The 24,961-nt window shown below is 41.5% G+C and overlaps 1 protein-coding gene across 1 annotated transcript in view; it reads left to right on the top strand.

Annotated features, from left to right (window-relative positions):
* Window positions 1–792: 792 nt before the first annotated feature.
* LOC124545217 (skin secretory protein xP2-like) overlaps window positions 793–24,961 on the top strand; it is an 88,563-nt gene continuing 64,394 nt past the window's right edge. The window contains exon 1 of the mRNA XM_047124085.1: window positions 793–854. Coding sequence (XP_046980041.1) covers window positions 837–854 — 18 coding nt within the window. The 5' untranslated portion in view covers window positions 793–836. The remainder of the gene's footprint in view (window positions 855–24,961) is intronic.

Here is a 24,961-nt window from a genome sequence, read left to right as displayed (position 1 = left end):
TTTTCGGGGTGCACTCGGCCTCGTGAGGCCAATTGAGGAGTTACTCGACCGAATAGTAGCGGCTCCGGTCAAAGAAAACCATCATAACGACCGGGAGAATGGTGTGCTGACCACAAGCTCCTCTTAGCGAATTCTCAACTGAGGATGACATGGCGGTCGGATGGTCCCGATGGGGCACTTGTGGTCCGAAGACGGAGTGCTTTATTAGTGTGTTTGGGCTGTTAAGATCGAATTCTGCACTTTTTATAGTAGACAGAAAGGTAGTTTATATGTGTGAGAAACAGTAGTGGATATAAGATTGAACCTGGAGGAACCCCATTAGTCATTTCTCAGTCCCTGCTCACGTAGATTTCATTACTAATTTTCTGCTTTCCTTTGGGTAGATGTGATATTTTCAGTTTTTTAGTTATACCACTAATTCCACAAAAACCTCAGTTTGTCTTGGAGGATATTGTAAATTACACTGTCAAATGCCGTAGATCACATAAATTAACGGATCGACACCATCAGTTTTAAGTGTACGTCAAAAAGCTCACAGTTAATGGACAAGTAGCGGCGTAAGGTCTTTATTTGAGGGTTGTACCTGAGACGCTCGGTACGGTATTTCACAAGAGCTGAGGTTGTGGAGCCTCAGCCACGGACCAGCATGTGAGCCGCCCGCTGTGGGCAGAGGCGGCAGGGAGGGGCCGGCCGTGTCAATGCCACGGCTGGCGGTGGATCCAGGCCACCTCAGCGCGGCTCGGCGGCTATGCGCGCCCCACCAGGGCAGCCTTTATAAAGGCGGCCCGCCGGCGCGCCTGCAGCAATCCGCTACCGACTGCCGCTCCGCCAGCACCATGGGACACTTGCAACAGGTGAGTGGCCGCCGCCGCCGCCGCACCGTGTTGGTAAACAAACAGGCCAGCGCGCCGGTGTGGGCTAACAGTGCGTTTGTCTGTATGTCCGGCAAAGCGACAGGCCCACCTGTTTGTCGCGATGTTAGCACCAAATCGTCATTCAGCGCCGTGAGAGAGGAAAACGAGTGGTAGCTGAGGGGAAAAACTTGTTCTTATTGTGGCCATTCTCAAGAGCGGCAGCCTATGTCTAATTGTATCTTCTTACTGTTGTCTCCCTTAAAGTATATACGTCCACCACTTCCCTTAAATATCAAACTGTCTGTTGTCTGTACTTTGCAACTACAGAAGAACCCCTCTAATCCGACCTTGGATGGTCCGTCACTCTGGTTAGTCCGACCATGCTGAGGCTCCAAGCCTGTGCCGACTTGTCACTGACTGGACGTCTGTCGGGCCACTGTTGCGGTGGCTATCGTTGTGCATATTGTTATACTGTACTTTATTGTGCAGTTTTATCCTTTGTTGCGATTAAAAAACTTCGTTGTTTGCTTTATTCCGTGTTCTCTGCCGTAATTATTACTGTAGATTCACTGCGTGTACCGTTGTCTGTTTTTCAACATGTCTGGATTTTAACGTAAACACGTAACTCTTTCACTAAATGAAAAATTAGCAGTGCTACAAAGACTAGACGAAGGAGAATCGCTCCAAAAAATTGCAAAGAAACTGAATGTAGGCGTTACGACAATTAAGGATCGGAGGAAGAATCGGAAAGACATTGACTCCTATACAGTTACGATTGATGGTGATAACACTCTGAAGAATCGCAAAACATTAAAAAAGCCTAAACTTTAACTGCATGATAACGCATTGTGGATGTGGTTTTGTCAAGAAAGAAGGAAAGGAACTCCAATATCTCGGCCAGTTCTCAAAGAAAAAGCAATAGTTTTGCACAAAAAACTGGTAGCCGAAAGTAAATTTCCTGCCAGTGAAGGCTGGATTGATCCTTGGAAAACTCGTCAAAAATGTATCACTGACTTTTTTCCCAAGTAATTTGTTGTCGTTTTTACTGTAAAAACAATGCATACAGTGTAATCATTTCTTAGTTTATACGTACAGTAGTTTATTTCTTTGTAAAAAATTTCTTTTTTTATATACAGTGCTATAAACATTTTTTAGTTCACAGTATATATCGTTTATACGATATTATGTACAGTACAGTACTGTAATTTGTTTGTCGTTTTTCCTTTTAAAACCAATACATATTATAGTGTGTGTAGACGTTTTTTAGTTACTGTTTAACACTGAGTAAAAAGCATCTTTTTATATTACTGTAGACATCTTTTAGTTCTTAAATAGTTGTACTAAATGTCTTTTCATATTGTTTGCAATAAATATTAGTCCCGAAGGTGACCGATTAGAGGGGTTCTGCTGTAGTGGATTTCTTTTTTTTTTTTTTTCAAACAAACATGTTTCACGTATTTGTATTAGGCACTATTAGTGATTTGTACGTATCCTTTCCGGTGCCAGTTGTCTCCTTTGTGGGCACTAGATTAATACCATTAAGTTTCCAATTCATTTAGTCCCCACACAAGAGCCATTAGGAATACGAAATCAACATAGATAAAAACCTCTGATGGTGAATAGTACTAACAGGTGAAACATCTTTGGTTAAGGTCATCCGAAGACCAGTATCAGTTGCAAAGAGATTTAGAAAAGATTGCTGTATGGTGTGGCAGGTGGCAGTTGACGTTAAATACCGAAAAGTGTGAGGTTATTCACATGAGTTCCAAATGAAATCCGTTGGAATTCGGTTACTCTATAAATAGTACAATTCTCAAGGCTGTCAATTCAGCTAAGTACCTGGGTGTTAAAATTATGAACAACTTCAGTTGGAAAGACCACATAGATAATATTGCGGGGAAGGAGAGCCAAAAGTTGCGTTTCATTGGCAGGACACTTAGAAGATGCAACAAGTCCACTAAAGAGACAGCTTACACTACACTCGTTCGTCCTTTGTTAGAATATTAATGCGCGGTGTGGGATCCTTACCAGGTGGGATTGACGGAGGACATCGAAAGGGTGCAAAAAAGGGCAGCTCGTTTTGTTATCACGTAATAGGGGAGAGAGTGTGGCAGATATGATACGCGAGTTGGGATGGAAGTCATTAAAGCAAAGACGTTTTTCGTCGCAGCGAGGTCTATTAACGAAATTTCAGTCACCAACTTCCTCATCCGAATGCGAAAATATTTTGTTGAGCCCAACCTACATAGGTAGGAATGATCATCAAAATAAAATAAGAGAAATCAGAGCTCGAACAGAAAGGTTTAGGTGTTCGTTTTTCCCGCGTGCTGTTCGGGAGTGGAATGGTAGAGAGATAGTATGATTGTGGTTCGATGAACCCTCTGCCAAGCACTTAAATGTGAATTGCAGAGTAATCTTGTAGATGTAGATGTTAAAAATTAAATAACATTATGTTTCAAAAGACGAACAATGCTTATTCTTAACTGAATGAAAAACGTAACTAAAGTAGAACTGAGGAAGAATTACTAATGGAGAAACACTAATGATCGCAAAATATAATTTATTTAAAATGACCGTTTCGGCACTCACAGTATGCCAACTTCAGATCGACTCCACCGTTTCTTGACAACACACAGCTGCTCAGCACGTCACCATGTTCAGCAAATGGTGCAATCGATCTGAAGTTGGCCTGTTGTATGTGCCCAAACCGGTCATTTTAAGTAAATGGTGTTTTGGCATGATGACTGTTTCTCCATAAGTCAACATCACAATTGATATCGTTGATAGTACCAACCATAATGGTTAAAATCCTGAGGAAAAGTAGCTAGAAAAATTAACATTGCAACCAAAGTATATCTTGCTGCCTCAATACATTTCGTATTAACCGATATGTTCCATTAGTCGGATAGTCACAATAACAAAAATGTCATAGGTGTTGTAGCTAAATATTTTTGTTCAGTTTGAACCGTGGCTTAGAAATTATTGTCTTGATGATAAAACGTTGTTACATCGGTTATTATTAAATGGATTAAAATTTCTTTTATTGTTTCTATTACTGTACAGTGTAGCCATTTTCAAATATTGGCACTCCGAAATAGCCATTTTTGGGCCAGAAAGCAAGAACCTATCAAACCTGTCGTACGAATGACCATCTTGGTGGGTTATACTTATGCAAAAACTCTAAAATGGCTACACAGTTCCAAGAATGAAAATAAAATGATGTCCTGATCCGTCTAACGACAGTCGTAGTGGTAAAATATAATCAGTCAGTTAATTTGTGTTTGTTGTGATCGCTGTTGCAACAACAAATTGCAGAAATTTCGTTGTAATAATATGTCCCCAGGCTGTGTATTGTTTAAGTACTGTCGTACATCAGTCGTAATAACATTTGCTAATGTAGGAAGTGTTCGTTTTTCAGCGTGTTCTGGTTCTTCCGTGTGTAAATAAAAGTTTAGGAGACATACTACCAGCCTACAAATTTAGCATTTTCTCGGTGTACTGGTCGTCAAACACAGTGAAAGACATTTACAAAAGCAATCGAAAAACTTGATTTTTTCCCCACATTTGTAGCAGGTTAATGACATTTTCTCTGTCTCTTTGCATATCAATCTGTACTAAAAAGCTTTCTAGCTCCAATGATGGATCAGAATTGAAATATAGTGTGCATGAGGGTCATGAGCAAAGTTAAATGAGTAGGATATGTTGCGATTAATGAAAGTTTGTGACAAATTGGGAATCTAACTCGGTTCTCCTGCTTATCGTGAGCAGCAGTCTTAACAGTTAGGGTATCTGAGCATACTTCCAGAACCGATTCAAATTTTTGCTGTTGTCACTTACGATTCCTCCTTCACATTTTGACTGTTGCTGACCTTTCATTGTTACTGGTGTTTTCCCATCAAACTTCCATTGTACTGATGCTCCTCTCCATTAAATTTTCATTGTCGCTGATGTTTCCTACGTCAAATATTCGTTGTTACTTATTTTTCCTTCATAAAATGTCATTTTCACGGATTTTTCCCCCTCCATCAAATTGCAAGTTCATACTTACTGAACAGGTTTCACTGGTGTCACTTCCTGTCACGGATTTTCACTCATTGCATTCCTTACCTCCATTCACTTCATTTCAGGCGAATTCAGTTCACGTCATAAATGATGACTGTTTTATTTAGTTTCTTTCTTTCTGTAAAGTCTAACCTTGCAACATATCTTATAACATGTTTGTGGAAAGGCAAACCCACGTTTATAGCGTTTTTAGATGTAGAGAAAACACTTTTGACAGTGTTGATTGGAATACACTCTTTGAAAATTTGAAGTTTTCGAGGGATAAAATACAGAGAGAGAATGGTTACGCACAAATTGTACAGGATCCAGACGGCAGTTGTAAGAGTCGAAGCGCATGAAAGGAAATCGTTGGTTGATAAGGAAGTAATTGAGGGTTGTAGCCTATCTCTAGTATTTTTCAGTTTGTACATTGACCATGCATTAAAGGAAGCCAAAGAAAAAATTGGTGACTGAATTAAACTTAAAGAAGCGATAAAAACTTTGGGGTTTGACGATGATATTGTAATTCCGTCAGAGACTGCAAAGGACTAGGAAGCGCAGTTGACCGGAAAGGACGGTATCTTGAGAGGAGAATAGAAGAAGAACACTAACAAAACGGAACATTGTCGAACTAAATCAGGTAATGTTCAGGAAATTACATCAGGGAATGAGACGCTACAAGTAGTAAATGATTTTCTCTGTTTAGGCAGTAAATTAACAGATGATGACCGAAATACAGTGAATATCAAATGTAGACTGGCAATGGTAAGAAACGAGTTTCTAAACAAGAGATATCTGCTAACATGTAATACAAAAGTAAGTGATAGGAAGTCTTTTCTGAAGGCGTTTATCTGGAGTGTTGTTTTGTACGGAAGTGAAACGTGGACGATAAGTGGTCTAGACAAGAGGAGAATAGAAGCTTTTGAATCGTGGTGTTAAAGAAGAATGCTGAAACTTAGGTGGGTAGATCACGTAACTGAGGTGGAGGTACTGGGGAAAACTGGGAAGAAAGGAAATTCGTGACATAACTTGTCTAGAAGAAGGGATACGTTGATAGGACACATTCTGAAACATCAAGGGATCACCAGTTTAGTGCTGATGGGAACTATTGGGGATAAAAATAGTAGATAGAGACCAAGGGATGAGTATAGTAACCAGGTTCAGTTGAATGTGGGATCCAGTAGCTTTCCAGAAATAAAAAGGCTTACATAGGATAAGGTAGCGTGGAGGGCTGCATCAAACAAGTCTTCGGACTGAAGAACACAACAACAACAAAATAGTTTTATGCTTATCGATAAAAGAGAGCTGCACCTGAAAAATGGTCCATTTAAATCGCAATTGTGCTATTTTTATTTAGATCTTATATCGATCGTATTCCAACCGAATTTGATAAATACTGCGTAACGTCTCCATTCTAACGTCGGTTTCCCAAGTCTTGGAGAGTCGGAGCACTAAAAGGAGTTTCTTTATTATTTTCTATTTTTTTCCATTTGGAGCTCGCATATTGTTTAGTAATGTGAGAAACACATTTATCCCTTGCATTAAGCTACATGCTTCTTTACCGAGTAACATATCCACACGAAATTCCATGTAAACGAGAATAGCACTACAGGGTTCGCCAGCACCGACATTTAGCAAGAGGCGCCGTCGTCTCGTATTAAAACTCCAACTTTCTTAGATTACATCCACAGAAAATAAGTAACACGTAATATGTGAAAGAATTTTGCAGGTAATTAATATGAGCTCCTAAAATAAAACCACAAAGTGAAGAATACGATTAAAAAATCGGAGCGTCGAAGAAAAGAAGTGAATAATCTTTGTAGCTTATGTTATGTTTTTGATAGTCACGTGATATTTCTACGCCGGCCGGAGTGGCTGTGCGGTTCTGGGCGCTACAGTCTGGAGCCAAGCGACCGCTACGGTCGCAGGTTCGAATCCTGCCTCGGGCATGGATGTGTGTGATGTCCTTAGGTTAGTTAGGTTTAATTAGTTCTAAGTTCTAGGCGACTGATGACCTCAGAAGTTAAGTCGTATTGTGCTCAGAGCCATTTGAACCATTTGATATTTCTACACCATATGCTTTCCAAGAGATTTTATAAACGTTAAGGACAGTATTCATAAGTTTTATTATAATGTAGACGAATTATAACAGATCTGCTACAAATAGCAAAAATGAAGCATTATTTTCGGAATAAAGAGCCCAATTTCGATATTATATATTTGCTTCTCATACGTACAAGCGGCCACGTTTCAACAGTCTGTACGCAGTAACTCTGCCAGTAAACAGTACACGTTTGTGCCAAAGAAGGTTTCCGCAGAACAGAGGTTGAGAATTGGCATTCATGGTGAACACGTCTCCGAACAGCTGCTACGCTCTGCAGCCAAGCAGAACGACACAGCTCGGCAGGAAGAAGGGCAGCGGAGCTGGGAATACGATATCGTAACGCGCACTTCTGTGAATCCTAATCAGGCGCTGCAGTAGGAACAGGAAATGCCAAATGTGGAGAAGAATTTTGAAGAAGACCGATGATAACGGTGATCTCTCCCTCTCTAGTGTATGGATTGAGTGTAGCCCGTATGATTCAAATTGGTTTTTTTTTTTTTTTTTTTTTTTTTTTTTTTTTTTTTTTTTTTTGTGAACGCTGGCTCTACTTACCTGTACAATAAAAGACTGACGAAACAGAGGCTGGAGTTCCGTTTGTTAATGAAAATCGTATTACGAAGATTGAAGACGTTCCTAATAGGCTGCTGGTCTTTATAAAAGGTTTTTCGTGTTGGATATGACAACATGGATGAATATCATTTCATCACCTAGTTTGTTTTTCGTGCGTCATTAGGTGTATTCATAGATAGGACATAATTGTCGCGAGTAGATGTCGTTCCAGAGTATTTACTCAGTGTAAAGTTTAAAGGGCATACATCTTTTGTAAGCAGTTACAGATACCTTTCCAACTCCAATATAACGTTATTCTTTGTTTCTATAATCTCTTCTTGCTAATTACTTCTACGTGCTACTAGAAGGGGCGACATGAAGGTCATCCGGCCACCGTCTACCTCTAAGATAGTCAAATCCTGATTAACATGCCGACCCCGTGCAGATGCGAGGTAAACGCGGTCAAAAAGAAGAAATGACCACAGGTGGGGTATGCAATGAAGATAGCTGAACGCTTGCACAGTCTTCCTCGAATACCAGTTCTCTGTATATACCCAACAAGAATTTGTGACGACAGCATTGCTTTTCCTCCAGTTACACACACACACACATACACACACACACACACAAAGGTAATTTCCGGAGTACCCCAAGGAAGCGTGATAGGAGCGGCACTGTTTATAATATTTATTAACCATCTAGTAGATTGAGTCGGAAGTTGTTAAAGACTGTTCGCAGATGATGCGGTTCTTTATAAGAAATAAGGAACTAACAATGGCAGAAGACAGATCGATTTTCAGAAGGACATAGAGAGGGGATTTATGGATGGTGCAGGGACAGCAGATGACCTTGCACGTAAAGAAAAAGGAAAAAAAAACATATTGCGCATACATGGGACAAGAAATCCACTACTGTAAAAATACACTACTGAAAAAAATGCTGGAAACAGTAATGTTTATCTGGAGCGACAGTAGGAAAAGTAGACACCAGACTGAGATTCATAGCAAGAATCTGAAGGGGAGGTTTATTATCTTTTGGTTCAAAAAATTGAATTTTTTTAATTGCATTTTTGGATCCATAAAAATGTTTAGAATCCACCCCTGAAACGGTTTTTCCGAAAAAGGAACGGAAATGTTTGTTATTCGCGGTTGAACAAAAAAAATGCACGTGCCTGAAATCGGCCTTTTTCACGCACCAATCTTTTCTTTTCGGAGTACGAGTTATTGTACCCGTGCTTGGGAGGAAACACACAAAATTCCAATGTAAGAGTGAACGCTTGTGTTTGAAAGTTAGCCCCCAAGCATTTGCATTCTGGTGGGAAGACCGTGGAGATTGCAACTTTCCTGGCAGTGAGCAGCTTCAACGAAGGGTATTCAGCAATTCTGCAGACCATGACAACGATGGACGTCACCCTGGGACTCTTTTCGACGCAGTTCGCCAAGCATTCGGACGACCACCGGATTCAAGCGGCCGAAAACCGCTTGTCACCGGCCGTACGGGCGGCTCTGTAGGAGCGCAGGATGGCCCAGATCGAGCAGAACGCCCTCAGTGAGGAAGAGGAAGGACTAGTTTATGGACCCGGAATAGCAGACTGAACCTAAGTTGCATGACGTTGCATTTATATGTAGTCAAAACCTCAAACGCGTTTTTCTCGAAATGACTTTTCTTTTATCGCGCGGTATGGTAACTTCAAATCTACTGTACCGATTGGTATGATTCCTTGTTTTCGACGAAGCTAACTAAATTGTCTAGGAGTTGTACCGCTTTTATTCCGATCCATCAACTATAAATATATTTACTTGGCCGACGAAGGCGAAAAATCGATGGAAAATCCCTCTTTCAAATGGCCGCCATTTTGTTTCCTATGGTCCAAATAACTTAAGCGAGGTACAACTTTTGAAGAGTCTTATATACTTCGCTAACGTCAACGCAATTCTGATTTCAGACGAGCCGGCTGACCTGCGACATACCCCTCGTGGATGTCTACATCGAAATATTGTTTCGTTCAGACGGCACTTGCTCTCCGATATTTCCGGTCGAAAAAAATTCCAGTTTGTAGAGGAAATATCAATAAACATTTTGACCAAATTTGAAATTGATATCTATAACATAACCGAGATAAAATTCTCAAAGATCATGCTTTTTTCGGGCCAAAGATAGTAAACCTACCCACTTTACAGCTAATGCAGAGTACTGCCAACAATCATTTCTCCCACGCGCCGTTCGCAAAGGGAACAGGGAAGAGTGGGATCAGTTCGTGGTATCAGAAGTACCACACACAGTCAGGTGGTTTGCCGAGTATTGATTAGATGTAGATGTAAGTTCCCTTCGCAGCACCGTCATGCTGTTGTATACAGTTAGACTTTAATCCACTGTTACGATCATAGCAACGCGTCTCTGGAGTAGTTCAATATCTGTTGCGATGCCTACTTATTAAGAACTCCAAACGATGTGGTGGTTCCGGAAATGTATCACTGATCTTGTAATCGGGTATAAACGTTTTCTTTTATCCCTCTATTAGGGGATTCTTTTCCATTTATCATCGTTTACCGACATTAGGTATTCCGTTGCGTTTATCCCGTCTAGTACGGGATCTGGTTTGCCGGGATTTGGCAAATCTTATTAGGTATTTAGTATAGTGTAGTTACCCTTAGGTAACCAAAGGGAGGAAAGTCGTGTGCATTATCAGTCGGCGAAACGGTTAATCTTTATTCTGTGTGTTGTCGTACTGCGACATAATGTGCGGAACAGCCCAGCATTCGCCTAAAGCGGCGTAGGGAACCTCACTAGCGTACCAACTCACAGTCGTTAAATCGTCTCACGGTGTCGATCCGGCTCTGACTCACCTCCCTGGATCACAAACTAGCGCGCTGTGCCTTACGCTGTCCGAGCAAGTCACTGGCGTTCAGTATATGAAATGGAGATACTGTGTCAGTCGTTTTCTATTTGTTTTCGATCTTTCAGCATCGATACTTTCTGATTTTGTCAATATGCAAAACTCGAAATGTCTGGAACTGTAACTGAAAATAAATTTTCTAGTGGCAGTTCTTCTTTGTTATAATGTCTGCCTTTCTTGTAATTTAACGACGAATACTTTCGGTTCAGTTAAAAACGTTCATTTTTGATGTACTATTTAGCACCTGTACAAAGAGTTTTATTCCGTAAACAACGCTCAACACGCGTCTTTAGTTGGATAGCTCTGATAAATGCTACATGACTGACGATGATTACTGTAGCTGTAGTAAAGCTTACTGAGAGAGGAAGCGAAATGGATTTTTCTCTGTTGCCTATTTTAATCTGTGCTTAGGTACATTATGGAGCAACACCCTGTAGTAAAAATAATTAAAATAAAACTAAATTATTTATAAAGTTAGTGCTAATGGACACGTAGAATAACGAGATTGTTTTCGTTTCTTTTATTTCAATTCAGAACATAAATTGTAGGTCATATTGAACAACACGAGAGAATTTTGCCCCACATGTAAGGACCAGCAATACACGTGAATGACCGAACTTAACATCAAATCTACCATATTACCCCCCTCTGTGCTAGAGCGAAAATGAGTAACGAACTTCTCGTACTGATAGTCGTTTCAAACGAAAACGTGCAACTCTGCTAGTATATGCTTGTTGCTTGGATTTCAGTTCGCGTATCACTTGCAGTTGCTTTCTGTGAGTCAATACGCGAATTAGCACATTTTTCAAATGAACGTAGACACAACATCCGGTGGACCTACAGGCCATGGAATAGTACCTTCAGGACTTAGTGAAAGCTTTCGCCCTCGAGGGGCGATTATGCGGATTGTGATTTTTACTGCAAGTAATTATTTATACGTAAGCCGTATCATAGTGTAAGGTTCTCGCTATGTTTTGTAAAGCTAGTTTTCACCTCACATTTTTCAAAAAAATACATTTTTTCACCTGTTGGAGACGCTGTTTCAGGTTTTCTTCATTTCCCTCTATAGCCTTACGTGGCAAAAATATTCATTTGCTTTACACAGTGTCCTCTGCTGATGTTATATTAAAATTTAGGCTTTTTCAGTTTGGCCAGTTTAAGGGAAGGCTGAAGCTACTTACGAGACCTATTCTCAAAGTAAGGTCCGATTAGGCGCGAAATGGAAACTACTGTGAAAATCTGTTGGAAATTCGCACATAGGTGTTGGGCAGTGTCTTTAGTGTGCCTGTCGATCGCTTCACGTCGCTATTTTTAAGTTCAGAGCGCAAATTGATCACGTAGAAATGTCTAAAGCAACAGTGTCTCCCGCCAGGTATGTGGATCTCGTGATAGATTTCGCCTGAACCTATGCAGCCCACATAACATGAATGTCACGCGTTTCTTTGTTAAAGACAATTTTCAGCCGCCGTGAAAGATTTCGCCTGAACCTATGCAGCCCACATAACATGAATGTCACGCATTTCTTTATTAAAGACAATTTTCAGGCGCATTCAGCAGGAGCAATAAAGACGCTCCTGTAGCGTTTTCGATTGGAAGTGTTTGATCATTCACAATAAAGCCCTTACTTGGCTCCCTCCATTGTTCATCTCTGCTCACATGAACCGATGGCTACGAAGACAACATTGTGGCGCAAACAACGAATGGCAGACCAGCGTGGAGAACTGGCGGATAGCACAGGCGGCTGCTTTCTATGGCGAGGGTACTGTAAAGTTCGTAGAACGCCACGACGAACTTCTGAGCGGCGACTGCTTGGAGAGGCAGCAGGAAAGTGTGGCCAACTGTTACTAATAAAAAGTTTTTCATTTTCGCTGTGGTTTTCATTTCTTGACCTATCGGACCTAACTTTCCGAACAGACCTCGTATTTCCCCCAGTTTTCGATTTGTCTGGAGCTGTTAAAACTCTGGTTGTCATAAAACGTGTCTTTGCATAGGCGTCGGTGGGCATTTACGCCTCGTGAGGACTGCATGAGGACTGTCCCTTACGGTGTCTTGTTCGACCGATTGTCAGCGACACATCCCCCAACGTACTAATTAAAATGCCGTTCGCGACTGATGGCTGCCAACATTTACTGTCAAGTACCATAGGTAGCAGATCTCTTATCGCAGTTACCGTGATTGCTAATACTTGTGCTTCATCTGCTTCTTTACTTACAGTCTCCTAGAACCACACTCCCAGCAGACAACGCCTCTTCAGTAGAATATGTGTTCATTTCAGCTGCTGCGGGAGATCGGGGACTTGAAAGTCCTTTGAAAAGTTTTGCATCCTGTGGCTTACAAAGAGTGATTCAGCTGCCCCTACCTAAGGATTTTATGCAACCAGTAACACCTTCAAATACCATGAGCAAGATTTCCATGTGAGTTTCATTTCAAAAGTTCGGCACACGGTAAGAGAGAATTGAATAAAATAATTTATTTCACAAAAACCTTTCACAAGCCGTCAATATAATCTCCGTACTTGCTTATGACAGCTTCCAGCGTTTTCGCAACGAGTGTATTCCAAATAGGGCACATTCATTGTTGAGCTGTCTGATTACTCGGGTCACCTCAACGGAAGCTTCATCAATTGTATCGAAACGTTTTCCACGGAGCTATTCCTTCAATTTGAGAACTAATTCACTCCAGTGTGCTTATATTAAGACTGTGCGGTGGGTGGGGATTTACTTCCTATTCATACTTGTATAGAGTTCCTCTCATTGGTAGGACCATACGTGGTCTTGCATTATGGTGCAAAATGACGACACGAGCTGCAAGCATGTCATGCCTTTTTTGAAGAATCTTCGGACGCAAAACATTTTGTAGAAACAGCTCGTTGTACGTTCCAGTTACAAACGTCGCCTGAGGCACTCTGTTTGTAGTGCCTCAGGCGACGTTTGTAACTGGCAAATATCATCATCAGTTTCACCTTTGATTGTTAGCGGCGCAACTTTTTCGGGCGCGGAGGGATGGAACATTTCCACTGTGACGACTACTGAGATTTCAGTTACGACTCAAAATTCCAAAAAATGTTCAATTGTGTGTGAAGTCTTATGGGACTTAACTGCTAAGGTCATCAGTCCCTAAGCTTACACACTACTTAACCTAAACTATCCTAAGGACAAACACACACACCCATGCCAGAGGGAGGACTCGAACCTCCGCCGGGACCAGCCGCACAGTCCATGACTGCAGCCCCCTAGACCGCTCGGCTAATCCCGCGCTCAAAATTCCACATCGAAGTTTCCTCAAGTGTAACAATTCTTTACTGACATTGTTCTCCTTCTGTTCGATAATGTTGAAGCAATGCTTCTGAGATTCTTTTGTGACCTGCTTTCTGCTCTTTACTCAGATCGTGGGGAAAGTATCTGGCAGCAACTTTTCTTATCTACATTTTCAATTATGATTCTATAATTGAAGTGACAGACATTCTGATCTCATGTGCGCTTTCCTGCCATGTTTTTCGTCTAGCCTCTCTCAAAACTTAACAATAACCGGAGAGCTCTGGTCTCTTGCAATTGAAGGCCTTTCACTTCTTGGGTTGTCATCAGTGCTCGCCCGACCTTCACGGAAACCAGAAGATCGCCTTCTTACTGTGCTATGATCCACTGCATTATTACCACACACTTCTCTCAAGGCGTTGTAAAATTCCATTGGGTTCTTTCCGCGTACGGATTCGATTTTGATGTACGAAAGCTTGTCGGTACTTGTTATCCGACCAGGCTAGGTCTCAGCTTCAATTTTAAAACTGAATTTCTCACAAGACAGGGACTCGAACCAGCATACACATATACATCAGTCACGCCTAAAGTCTCACCTACTACTGACATGAATTTCAACTTGATCACGCCATCGTAAAGGTCGCGAATGTGAAAACTGCTGTTGGTCAGGAATGCACCTACGTCAGGGGCTCAATCGGCGAGAATGCACAGTCCATAAATGTAAACAAACATCACTTACAATAAAAAGTATTTTTTAATAGCTAGTATGTTTTTTCCACAAAAACGAAGACTGGAAGTACAATTAGTGACGGCAGACTTGTTTTGACTGTTCTAAACATCATATTTTTTAAAAATACATACACTTTAAAGGATGTAAACGGCGCCATAGTTTCTGCCCTATTGCGCGTAGAAACGGTTCCCCACAGCAGGCTCCAGGACAGTGCAGGCAAACCGCATTACGGAAGTACAGCTTCATAGTAAAAAAACTGTGACACCATTGCCATCCTTTAAAGAGTACGCATCTGAGGAGGTATGAGGTTTAGAACAATAAAAACAAGAAGGCCATTACTAATCGCGCCTCTAGTTTTCATTTCTGTAGGAAAAGCATACATATCCCACTTTAAAAAAAGTAACTGTGCGTTCAAAGCGACGATTGTTTACTTTTATGGACTGTATTCCTGTCCATTGCGTGTGCCCCTGAGAATGGTACATCTAAGGCCAATCGCATTTTTCACATTTCGTTTCGTTTCAGAAGTATGTGAGGTGGCAGAGTAAGGTGTAACACCATACACATATCGAAACAAAACCAGTAAAAACAGGAAAGCTCTTAACGACTGAGAAGAACGCCTCGGTATTGTCAGCTTCATAGAAACAGCGAACTGAAGACCTGTTTTATTATTATTATTATTATTATTATATAACCACAAAATGGAGGGTGAATCACCTACAACTTGCACCGCAAATATTGCGGAAATGGAAAGTGCTATTGATGTGCGGCTTTCACAGAATGCGTTGTTACTCAAGGATTCACATTGTGGGCCAATCAACAATCATAATAGTATTTAGAAAGTGTATTTTTCATGGGTCACACACTTTTTTAAGTGAAACAATGCCTGTTGACATTGACACATTAAAATTAGGGTAAACTGGACTGACTGTGGTGTTTGTCGCTGGAGTTTAGTGCGAGTCGTTTACGAGACATGGTATTTTGAAAAGTTTCCGCACCAACACTTGTTTGCGCCAGTCAACCTAGTAGTTGTTAGGTACGATGTTGTTATGTTTCCTTACAGTGTGGTTGTGTGCTCTCTGAGTGCATTGCGACTTGCTAGTAGTTAGAGTAACAGCCCAAGCAGTAGGCCTTGAGTGGACGATGGGATTTACCAACACAGAAAAAATCGACATGCTCGTGGCGTATTGAGTATGTACGAAGAATGCAGTTCGTTCTTGTACGGTGTGAGCGGCAATACCCCAAAGGACGTCAATAGCCTCTGCAACTATTTATAAAGCTCTTCAGACAGTTACATGAAAGTTGTAGTGTGACACCTGGACAACGTAACAGAAAGAAACAATAGATGACAGAAGAGGGTGAAATTAATGTTCTTACTGCTGTTGCAAAGGATCCGCAAGTTAGCTCCCGCGCAACCACACGAGGAAGTGGCATGAGTCGGACAAGCGTCCTACACATTTTCCATCGCCATTGGTTCCGTCTCTATCACATCTCTCTCCATCAAGAGCTGCACGTAAACAGTCTATCAGAATCGTGTTAACTTCAGTCAGCGGGCATTAAGATAGGATACTCCAGATGATCGTCTATCTTGTTTAGTGATGAAGCCTGATTTACCAACCACTGCCAGGTAAACTGCCGAGACATGCACTATTAGCCTGTTGACAGTACGCGTTGGCTTCGTCAGGTGGAACGTCAGAGTACATGGAGAGTAAACGTGTGGTGTGAGATACTGAACTATCAGCTCAGAGGCCCGTTTTTCATAGATGGAATACTGGATTCGCACATGTATCGCAGCCTCCTATCAGAACATCTTCCACGGATGCTGAAAGACGTTCCTCTCCATACTAAGAGGAACCTGTGGTACCAACATGATGGCTGTCCAGCTCGTTGTGGAAGAAGTACTACAGCACGTCTTCACAAATTTTTCCAAACTGTTTCACTGGTTGCAGAGTACCTGAACCTTCGCCGGCCCATTCCCCGGACCTGATGCCTGTGGACAAAACTGAAAGATGTTGTCTACAATTACATACCAACTAAACCCGATGATCTGCAACGACTTATTACTGCAGCCTGCTAAGACATGCAAGCACGTGTGCAGCAGTCGTACCATACCAGCCTGGTAGCGTGTATTGCCGCTACCGGTGGTCATTTTTAACCCACCCTGTAATGGTCAGCTGTCTGATTCTAGGAAAGAATCCACATAACTCCTGTACAAACCTATGCTGTCCTTTCGTGTGTGCTACCACAGGTATCGTACAAGTGTCAGCGTGGGAAATTTACAAAATACGATACCTCGTAAACGACTCGCACTAGAATTATGCAACAAACACCACTGACATTCTAATTTGTCTTACTTTTAGTCTGTTAATGTCAACAGGCATTAGTCCACCTAAAAGTATATGTTTGCACTAAATACTCTTTTAAAATGTTTTTACTATCTGTTGATGGGCCAAGAATACGAGCCCCTGACTACCAACAGCAGTTCCAATTTCCGCAATATTTGCGGTGCAAGTTTTAGGTGATTCATCCTGTATAGGTTATCATATTGTTGTTGTTGTTGTTGTTGTTGTTGTTGTTGTTGTGGTCTTCAGTCCTGAGACTGGTTTGATGCAGCTCTCCATGCTACTCTATCCTGTGAAAGTTTCTTCATCTATCAGTACCTACTGCAGCCTAAATCCTTCTGAATCTGCTTAGTGTATTCATCTCTTGATCTCACTCTACGATTTTTACCCTCCACGCTGCCCTTCAGTACTAAATTGGTGATCCCTCGATGTCTCAGAACATGTCCTACCAACCGATCCCTTCTTCTAGTCAAGTTATGCCACAAGCTCCTCTTCTCCCCAATTCTATTTAATACCTCCTCATTAGTTATGTGATCTACCCATCTATTCTTCAGCATTCTTCTGTAGCACCACATTTCGAAAGCTTCTATTCTCTTCACGTCTAAAATATTTATCGTCCATGTTTCACTTCCATACATGGCTACACTCCATACAAATACTTTCAGAAACGACTTCCTGACATTTAAATCTATACTCGATGTTAACAAATTTCTCTTCTTCAGAAACGCTTTCCCTGCCGTTGCCAGTCTACGTTTTATATCCTCTCTACTTCGGCCATCATCAGTTATTTTGCTCCCAAACAGCAAAACTCCTTTACTACTTTAAGTGTCTCATTTCCTAATCTAATTCCCTCAGCATCACCTGACTTAATTCGACTACATTCCATTATCCTCGTTTTGCTTTTGTTGATGCTCATCTTATATCCTCCTTTCAAGACACTATCAACTCTGTTCAGCTGTTCTTCCAAGTCCTTTGCTGTCTCTGACAGAATTACAATGTCATCGGCGAACCTCAAAGTTTTTATTTCTTCTCCCTGGATTTTAATACCTAGTCCAAATTTTTCTTTTGTTTCCTTTACTGCTTGCTCACTATACAGATTGAATAATATCGGGCATAAGCTACAACCCTGTCTCACTCCCTTCCCAACCACTGCTTCCCTTTCATACCCCTCGACTCTTATAACTGCCATCTGGTTTCTGTACAACTTGTAAACAGCCTTTCGCTCCCTGTATTTTATCCCTGCCACCTTCAGAATTTGAAAGAGATTATTCCAAACAACATTGTCAAAAGCTTTCTCTAAGTCTACAAATGCTAGACTTGCCTGTATTTTAATCTCAGTACGTAATTCGTTTGAAACCGTCATATTTTAGGATAACTATACTGAAAAACAGCGATATGGCTACTGCCAGCCTGCGCCACCCCCCCCCCCCCTCCTCCCAATCCTCCTCCATCTTTTAGTGAAACAGACAAAAAAACTGGTCGTCAATTCGCTGTTCCTACGAAGCTGTCAACAATGAGCCGCCCTTCTCTGTCGTTAACAATTTCCTGCTTTTGCTGGTATTGTTTCGATTCACACACATAAAACAAATTTCCGAAATGAAACAAAATGTGAAAAATACAGTTGATTAGAGATATATCTGTGTCAGAAGCTCACATAATGGGCAGGAATGCACAAGAAGTTAATGTAAACAAACGACACTTTCAACACGAAGTTATGTTTTTCCAAATGGCACATGTATATTGTTTTCCACAAAAATGAAAACTAGATGTACATATAGTGACTACAGACAGTGTTTTCACTGTTCTAAACCTCGTATCTTTTGTAGTACGTACACTTTAAAGGATGATAACAGAGCCACAGTTTCCGCAGTAATATGTAGAACTAGGGCTGCCTACAGCAGGCTTCAGGGCGGTGTAGGCAACCCACATTACGGTACCACAACATGGCGGCAGAAACTATGGCACTTTTTCCATTATTTCAAATCTAAATATTCCAAAAAGTATAAGGTTTAGACGAGTGAAACTAAGTCACTCACGGATAATCGTAATAACCTCTAATTTTCGTTTCGGTAGAAAAAAATGTACATATGCCACTTAAAAGAAGCTAACTTTGTGCTCAAAGTGATGTTTGTGTACTTGTTGGGATTGTGCATTCCTGCCCATTGTGTGAGTGCCTGTCATAGGTGTTTCCCTGGTCAATTGCACTTTTCACATTTTGTTTCACTTCGAGTATCAATGAGGTGGCAAAGTTAGATGGGACACACTGTGTGTATATAAGCCATGGATGGTTTACAGTGTGGCTGGAACAACGATATACATGACGATGCTGCTTCTGGCAGTTCCATGTAGGTCAGTGCCCAGTTAGGTATATACCTAAGTGACCTATCAAATAGGATCAGCAGCGTTATTAGAGTGTTGTGTCCAGGTAAGTGTCGCCATTGGGTGATCGCCAGAAATCGCCGGAAGTCTTGAACCAAATTACTGTTTGGTGTAATAAACGACAGCTCTCCTTAAATGTGGATAAATTCAAAATACTACACGTAAAAAAATAGAAAAAACTATGTAGCATGATTACAAGATTAGTGGCGAAAGCCTTGAGCATGTCAAACCTTTTAAGTACCTTGGGGGTAAATCGAAACGTGTTGATCTCGTAAGTACAGTATTGGAGAACAGGAATGGAAGACAGATTTTAATATGTTTCCAGGAGAAAGACGAATTTACTGGAAGAGTTCTAAGGAAAATCCAATGTCTGTAAGGGAAATCGCACACGATATGATAGAGTGACCAATTATAAAGTAGTCTTCCAATGTTTGGAAACTTTATGAAGTTTGCATAGCAGCAGACGCTGAGCGAACTCTGAGAAGCGCTCAATGGCTTCTGTTGTATATATGTGGATCCAGCTGTAAAAATTGTAGGACAGGAAAAGGGTGGATGAGGAGCAGTATGGGCGGATAGCTATGCTCTTTAGTGGAGAGACAGGAGGTGGTGGTGGCGGGTGAATGACACTATAGCTGGGAAGTATGGCTTGAAATGGAAGCGTGAGGGAGTGGTTCTGGTACTCAGAAAGGTTATTAGGAAAAGATATCGAGTCAACGTTCGTGGCTGGTAGGGTGAACAAATGTCACCACAGCGGTCTGAATTAGGAAGAGGAGGCTTGTTGAAGTTTCCTTGTGATAGGATGTGTAGGGTGTTTATATTGGTGTGGAGAAGTATCAGCATGGGGTTCTGGAAGAGGGAGCTTGTTGAAGAGTCTTTGGGATAGGATATACAGGCCGCGAAGCGGGAGGAATGTGTGTACATGGGTAAAGGGAAGTGTCAGCATGGGTTTCTGGATTAGGGAGAGGGACGTTGTTGCAGTTCCCTTGGGGTAGGAGATGTAGGGTTGAAGCTGGAGGTATCTGTGTATGTTGGGTTAGGCACAACAACTGTCCAAGGTTGAAGAAGACTAGGTGGACCATGGGGGTTTTCTCCTCTGCGTTATGCAATGTATAGGATTTTGTGGACATGTTCCAGGAACTGGCCGGAGGAGGGGGCTTTGGGATGGGAGGGACAATTTAAGCTATTTCACCAGGTGGGAAGTAATGATAGCAGGAGGAGGAGTGCGAATATGGAGTATGAAACGGAGTGCTTGGTGTTCAAGGAATTGTAAGGAGTGATCAAACTTTAGGGCTATGGTGATCCTAGATATAAATTACAGCAATAACAGCCCTCGGTCACAAAATTAAGTCCTTTGACCTCGTTTCGGCACTAGTATGAGTGCCTTCAGCAGAAGTAAGACATTCTAACTGACCTATAACATAAGTACAAAAATTATAGGAAAATGTTTTTTATATAGGTGTAACTACTGACAGTACAAGAAAGAAACAATACTTACATGTCACATATACAATAAGTATCAAGCAATAAAGCTTTAGTCACAAAATTTTTAAAAAATAATGCATGGAAGGCTAGCTTTATCGCTTGATATTTATTTTATATGTGATATGTAAGTACTGTGTCTTTCTTGTACTGTTAGTCGGTACTTACACCCACATAAAAAAATTTCAAAATTTTTTGTAATTAGGTTATAGGCCAGTTTGAATGATTTACTTCTGTTGAAGGCACTCGTACTAGTGCCGAAACCAGGTGAAAAAATTAATTTTTGTGATCGAGGGCTGTTATTGCTTTAATTTTACTTTGTAAACGGTCGCTGACCACGCAGCCATATTCAAAACTTCAAGATCCTAGATACGTTAGCGAAGGTGAAGATGAATCAGATAAGGCTTTGTCGGTATGGAGCGTTGTGGAAGTGTGGCCTGTTATTAGCTTAATACCTTTTGTCTGTTGTGAGCATGTTGAATTCATGATAAGTGCAGTTAGCTTACCGTCAAGAATCACCATGTGTGTTTTTGAGCTGAATGGCACGATTATAAATGGTGAAGTGGAAATAGGGAAGACAGAAATGACAGGTAATGCGTACTATGATTTCTGCATTGCCTCTGACAGAACTGATTTTGAGAAGTAACTGAGCTGAGGAAGGCTGAAGGGCAAAGAAAGGAATATCGTCTGCATGCAAGAAGAAACAGTAAGGGGGCCAATTGCTGAGGCCTTACAGGTGCGTAAAGGAGAGCTGAAAACACTTCGCTGTCTAACTGTACCACCTCGTGAACCAGATGGGCCAACGTATTGCCTGTAGTGATCCCAGTGAGTAGTCTGACTACTCTCTGTGTATTTTATGCCACGTTCTTGTGAGATACAACTGGCTCTTAAGTCACACAAAGCTATGAGAGCTATTGGCAGGGGATCTTAGTTGATTCCATACTTTTAGACCAACAGGCTTTCTATTCCTCGCAAGTGAATTCTAATCAATTTGCATACCTATAGGAGAATCGCCTCAGCCTGTGACTGGATTCATGATTTCCTATTAGGAAGGTCACACTAACTGAACTTTCGAATAGAAGTAATGTCTGGGTTTCCCAGCGAGGTATTACAAGGCCTCTGCTGTTCTTTATCTGCATAAACGATTTAGGAACAATTTGAGCAGCCCTATAAGATTGTTGGTAGATTATGCTGTCGTTTATCGTACAGAGAAGTCATCAGAAGACCAAAATGAGTACCAAAATGATTCACATGAGTGTTAAAAAAATCCGCTATATTTCTTTTACATCATAAAGCACATAAACTCAAAGCCTCTCGATTCAACTAAATACCCAGTAATTAAAATAACGAACAACTTAAACTGGAACGAACGCATAAAAAATGTTGAGGAAGGCGAACAAGAGACTGTTTTTTACTGGCAGAACACTTAGAAGATTTAAAAATCCACTGAAGGGACTGTGTACACTATGCTTGTCCGCCCAAGCAAGAGTATTGCAGCACAGCATAGGATTATCACCAGATGGGATTGACGAAGATCATCGAACAAGTTCAAAGAAGGACAGCTCTGTCTGTACTGTCGCTAAGTATGGGTGAGAGTGTCACGGATATGATACGTTGGCTGGGGTGGCGATTATTAAAACAACATTGTTTTTCTTAACGACTAAATCCTTTTACGAAATTTCATTCACTAACTTTCTCCTCTAAATGCGAAAATATTTTGTTGACTGTCATCTACATAGAGAGAAATGATCACGGTAACAAACTCGAGAAATCATAGGTCACACGGAAAAAATGTGTGTTTTAATTTTTCCCATGAGCTATTCGAGAGTGGAACTCGCACGGAAAAAAATTAGATGCTCATTTTTACCATGTGCTATGCGACATTGTAACTGCCAAGAAATCATTATACATAGTCACGTAGACATAGGTGTAGATACAGATGCGCACTATCCGATGAAAAGTATCCGAACACACCTGTGTTATGAGGAATTAAGGACTATATATCACGAGAAGAGAAACAGCTAGTATACAGGGTGGTCCATTGATCGTTACCGGGCCAAATATCTCACGAAATAAGCGTCAAACGGAAAAACTGCAAAAACCGAAACTTGTCTAGCTTGAAGGGGGAAACCAGATGGCGCTATGATTGGCTCGCTAGATGGCGCTGCCATAGGTCAAACGGATATCAACTGCGTTTTTTTTAAATAGAAACCCCCATTTTTATTACATATTCGTGTAGTACGTAAATAAATATGAATTTTTTAGTTGGACCACGTTTTTCGCTTTGTGATACATGGCGCTGTAATAGTCACAAACGTGTAAGTACGTGGTATCAGGTAACATTCCGCCAGTGCGGACGGTATTTGCTTCGTGATACATTACCCGTGTTAAAATGGACCTTTTACCAATTGCGGAAAAGGTCGATACCATGTTGATGAATGGTTATTGTGATGAAAATGCCCAACGGGCGTGTGCTATATATGCTGCTCGGTATCCTGGACGACATCATCCAAGTGTCCGGACCGTTCACCGGATAGTTACGTTATTTAAGGAAACAGGAAGTGTTCAGCCACATGTGAAACGTCAGCCACGACCTACAACAAATGATGATGCTCAAGTAGGTGTTTTAGTTGCTGTCGCGGCTAATCCGCACATCAGTAGCAGACAAATTGCGCGAGAATCGGGAATCTCAAAAACGTCGGTGTTGAGAATGCTACATCAACATCGATTGCACCCGTGCCATATTTCTACGCACCAGCAATTGCATGGCGACGACTTTGAACGTCGCGTACAGTTCTGCCACTAGGAACAAAAGAAATTACGGGACGATGACAGATTTTTTGCACGCGTTCTATTTAGCGACGAAGCGTCATTCACCAACAGCGATAACGTAAACCGGCATAATATGCACTATTGGGCAACGGAAAATCCACGATGGCTGCGACAAGTGGAACATCAGCGAACTTGGCGGGTTAATGTATGGTGTGGCATTGTGGGAGGAAGGAAAATTGGCCCCCTTTTCATCGATGGCAATCTAAATGGTGCAATGTATGCTGATTTCCTACGTAATGTTCTACCGATGTTACTACAAGATGTTTCACTGTATGTCAGAATGGCGTTGTACTTCCAACATGATGGATGTCCGGCGCATAGCTCGCGTGCGGTTGAAGCGGTATTGAATAGCATATTTCATGACAGGTGGATTGGTCGTCGAAGCACCATACCGTGGCCCGCACGTTCACCGGATCTGACGTCCCCGGATTTCTTTCTGTGGGGAAAGTTGAAGGATATTTGCTATCGTGATCTACCGACAACGCCTGACAACATGCGTCAGCGCATTGTGAATGCATGTGAGATCGTTACGGAAGGCGAACTACTCGCTATTGAGAGGAATGTCGTTACACGTACTGCCAAATGCATTGTGGTTGACGGACATCATTGTGAGCATTTATTGCATTAATGTGGTGTTTACAGATAATTACGCAGTAACAGCATGAGTTCTCAGAAATGATATGTTCACAAAGGTACATGTATCATATTGGAACAAACGAAATGAAATGTTCAAATGTACCTACGTTCTGTATTTTAATTTAAAAAACCTACCTGTTACCAACTGTTCGTCTAAAATTGTGAGACATATGTTTGTGACTATTACAGCGCCATCTATCACAAAGCGAAAAAAGTGGTCCAACTAAAACATTCATATTTCTTTACGTACTACACGAATATGTAATAAAAATGGTGGTTCTATTTAAAAAAGTGCAGCTGATATCCGTTTGATCTATGGCAGCGCCATCTAGCGGGCCGACCATAGCGCCATCTGGTTTCCCACTTCAAGCTAGACAAGTTTCGTTCTTTGCAGTTTTTCCGCTTGACGCTTATTTCGTGAGATATTTGGCCCGGTCACTATCAATGTACAAGAAGGCTTGGAGTAGTATCTTGTCAGTAGACAAATAGTAACAGCAGAAGGGGTCGATCAGGAGAGCTCATAACGTCTAACGGTGACTGTTTATCACACTCCACATGACTGCCATATCTATAAGGGACGTTTCAACCTTTCTAAGGCTTCTCAAGTCGACTGTTGTTGAAGGGACTGTGGAGTGGGAACGCAAAGGAACTACAGCAGCTAAACCAAGACTAGACATACCTCATGTGCAGACGGACAGAAATCGTGGAGCATTGCGGAGGTCGATTGTAAAACGAATTGCGTGAAATCGGCGGACTGAATCACTTGTGAGCCCCAAAGTGCTACCAGGAGTCCACCCAGCACGATAACTGTGCATAGACAGTGAAAAGGAATGGTGTACGATGGTGGAGCATTCCTCATAAGCCATAC

Source organism: Schistocerca americana, chromosome 8 (genome assembly GCF_021461395.2).
Source record: "Schistocerca americana isolate TAMUIC-IGC-003095 chromosome 8, iqSchAmer2.1, whole genome shotgun sequence".
NCBI classification, from domain to species: domain Eukaryota; kingdom Metazoa; phylum Arthropoda; class Insecta; order Orthoptera; family Acrididae; genus Schistocerca; species Schistocerca americana.
This window is presented reverse-complemented; position numbering and strand designations above follow the sequence as displayed.